The 3,249-nt window shown below is 42.2% G+C and overlaps 1 protein-coding gene across 1 annotated transcript; it reads left to right on the top strand.

The window, feature by feature from the left end:
* Positions 1-620: 620 nt before the first annotated feature.
* nkx3-1 (NK3 homeobox 1) lies at positions 621-2,569 on the top strand. The gene is made up of 2 exons (XM_031305146.2): positions 621-874; positions 1,832-2,569. The coding sequence occupies exons 1-2, from the start codon at positions 682-684 to the stop codon at positions 2,230-2,232; spliced, it is 594 nt and encodes a 197-aa protein (XP_031161006.1). The 5' UTR covers positions 621-681; the 3' UTR covers positions 2,233-2,569.
* The last annotated feature ends 680 nt before the right edge of the window (positions 2,570-3,249 follow it).

Below are 3,249 nucleotides of genomic sequence, written 5' to 3' on the forward strand. Positions count from 1 at the left end.
TGAGTACCCAGGGCCCTCATGTGAGGAGAGAGAGATGGTAGAATGAATAGCTGTGGATGTGGGGAGGGGCCCATAGAGAATGCCTTTCTACAGGGCCCAGAATGTTGTGCTACACCAGGGGTCACCAACCTTTTAGAAACTGAGAGCTACTTCATGGTTACTGAGTCATACGAAGGGCTACCAGTTTTATACGCTCTTCTGAAATAACAAATTTGCTCAGTTTGCCTTTAGATTATTAATGATAGTCATCTATGTGAAGACACCGATCACGTTAATGATTTCTCATTATCAATAATTATCAACAATGACTTAACAAGGTGGGAAACAGGTAATATCAATATTCAATTTTCATTTTTAGAACAGGCCTGAGGGCTACTCATGTGGTCCTTGGGGGCTACCTGGTGCCCGCGGGCACCGTGTTGGTGACCCCTGTGCTACACCCTTGCTTCCACCACTGAAGCAGAAGTTGGCTCACCCTTCTCCTAAACTCACCGGTGCAGTCAGAGTAAACCCGCCCCGACCCTGTCCTGTACCGCCCCCGTCCCGCCCCCGTCCTACCCCTGTCCCGTCCCGCCCTGTCCTGCCCCGGCTCTGGTATAAACTCAGACCGTGTGCGTGTGTGAGGAGACACTCTGCTGCTGCAGCCACTGAGAGGTTTCTCTCTGGTTTGTGGATAACTGGATGGAAATGTCCGACCCAGTCAAACCTCTGACCTCCTTCCTCATAGAGGACATCCTGTCCACGGAGGACGGCACAAGTTTTAACAGCAAACGCTGTTCACAGAAGAGGGAAAGATGCTCCCAGTGGGAGGAAGGAGCCGAGAAGTTGTCGGAGCAACGCTGCCGTCAAGAGACGGCGTTCGGAGTTCAGACAGGTGAGATTCTAAAGATTTTTCTACAGCAGGGGAATGTACCAATGAACTGTGTTTTCATTTACAGAATAGGGAACACATATGGAAATTATAGGTCTATATAGATCTATAGGAACGTTGTGGCAATGTGAGTAAATATAAAAAGGGAAAATATGAAGAGGAATAAATCAGACAGGTGAGTTTCTGCAGCTTTTCTACAGCAGGAATGTAAAGGACAGATGATTGGATTGTCAGACAAAGTGTGCATTTGGCTTTCATTTACAAAATATGGAATACATGTTTACATTATAAGTCCTTGGAAAGTTGTGGCAATGTTAGTGAATCAAATAAATTATATATATAAAGAGAAATACAAAAATAAATTAAAAAAAGTAAATAAGAAATTGAAATATAAATTAAATTAATACAAGAATAAATATGCAAAGAACAGACCATTGTGTTCATTAGACTTTCATTTACAGAATATGGAATAAATATGGAAATTATAGGTCTCAGGAAAGTTGTGGCAATGTGAGGAAATAAAAGAGATAGAACTATAAAGAGAAATAAATAAAATAGATAAATGAAAGAAATATTTGAACTATAAATACAAATAATTGGAAATATAAAAGAGAAAAAATAATATAAATAAGTTGAAAAGAAATTGGAAAAAAATAATATGTATATTTTAAAATTGTAAATACAAAGAAAAGTGTCAAAAAAGCATTAAAAAACATCATTAGTACATCCCAGTATACTTTATATTTCAGTATATCAGTATAAGTTAGAGTACATCCCAGTATACTTTATATTTCAGTATAAATTAGAGTACATCCCAGTATACTTTATATTTCAGTATATCAGTATACGTTAGAGTACATCCCAGCCTGACAGACTGTAACCATAGACTGAATATTAACAGTCTACGACTAGTAGAAGTTTTTTTCTGTTTAATAACTTGATCCCGTTTGTGCTTCGCAGCATCTCTGGACCCGTCCCGGCCCGCCTCCTCCTCCGAGTCCGGCAGCTTCTCCTCCTCCACGGGGAAGCAGAAGCGCTCCAGAGCTGCGTTCACACACCTGCAGGTGCTGGAACTGGAGAAGAAATTTAACCATCAGAAATACCTGTCGGCCCCGGAGAGGGCTCACCTGGCCGGCACCTTAAGACTAACGGAGACGCAGGTGAAGATCTGGTTTCAGAACCGCAGGTACAAGACCAAACGGAAGCAGCAAACATCCGAGTTCTGCAGGGACGTGTGCAAAGCAGAGGGACTGGGAGACGAGCTGCTTCGATCGTCCCTGATCTCGTCCTTCTGCAAAGCGTACCAGTACAGACCCTACCTGTGGGACTACAGCGGCCCCTGGGGGCCGACGCTATGGTGACCGGGAAATAATCAGGCGGCTCTCAAGAGCCATCGTACGTAAAGCTACGAAAAGTAACATAAAGTACTGAAGTACTGCATGGGGGAAGGTCGGAGTGGATGGCTAGGTCATAAAACACAGGGCTCTCAATCGGGAGAGGCGTTCGAGTCCCGGGGGAAAACACAAGACTTTCACCTGATGAACCATTCACACATAAAAGTTAAAGCACTGTGATTCCTATTTGTTTTCCAGCTATAGGCGTAATTTAGGAGGTTGCAACCCCCAATAATCAAAACTGGGCTTTTTCTGAAGTCTTTGTTCTTTTTCAGTTTTTTTTCAGTTATTTTTGATGCTTGTTTTGAGGGTTTTGTTGAACAATTCTCTTATTTATTTAAGTTTTTTTGGACAATTTTTCCACATTTTTGTGGCCCTTTCAAGTTTGTTTTTTTTGGTGCCTTTTGACGTTTTTATCTCTTTCTTCGAGTTTTTTTCCATCCATTCTTTCGATGTTTTAGTTGCTTTTTTTAAAAATACATGTCCCGGGACCTCCCTAGATAGTTGGAGATCTCAACCCCCACAAAGTTACGCCCAATGTTGAGCCCTTGATTCCAGGTATTTATTTCTGTCTGAACCACATTGACTGCTGCTGTATAAAGCTTGATTTATGGTTCTGTGTTGTATCTATGCCGTAGGTACTCGGGGTGTAAATCACAAGTGTTTTTTGCTTGTGAACATGTCTGTGAAGGGGAGACTCGTTGGTACTCAGAGAACCCATTTTCATTCTGATATCTGGGGGTCACATGTCAAGGGACCCCTTTGAAAAATGGCCATGCCAGATAGCCTAACTTTGGAGCGTTAGTTAGTCTCATATGATACAAATATCTAGCGTCACTCCAGCTTTAAAACAGAGCTCGCTACAGCCTCTGAAAGACAGTAAAGGCCTAAAAGATTCAGGGATTTTGAGAAAACATCCCCCCTCCAGTAGCCCCATAAATGGTTGTGCTAATTTCTGCCATGACATAACTCCTGGAGTCCTCC

This window comes from Sander lucioperca, chromosome 2, assembly GCF_008315115.2.
Source record: "Sander lucioperca isolate FBNREF2018 chromosome 2, SLUC_FBN_1.2, whole genome shotgun sequence".
Classification (NCBI taxonomy): Eukaryota; Metazoa; Chordata; class Actinopteri; order Perciformes; family Percidae; genus Sander; species Sander lucioperca.

What these genes read in the sequence shown, in the direction of transcription:
- nkx3-1 (XM_031305146.2), top strand. Translation starts at nt 682, where the DNA reads ATGGAAATGTCCGACCCAGTCAAACCTCTGACCTCCTTCCTCATAGAG. An exon ending in GGCGTTCGGAGTTCAGACAG is followed by an intron (nt 875 to 1,831) that starts GTGAGATTCTAA and finishes TGTGCTTCGCAG; the next exon opens with CATCTCTGGACCCGTCCCGG.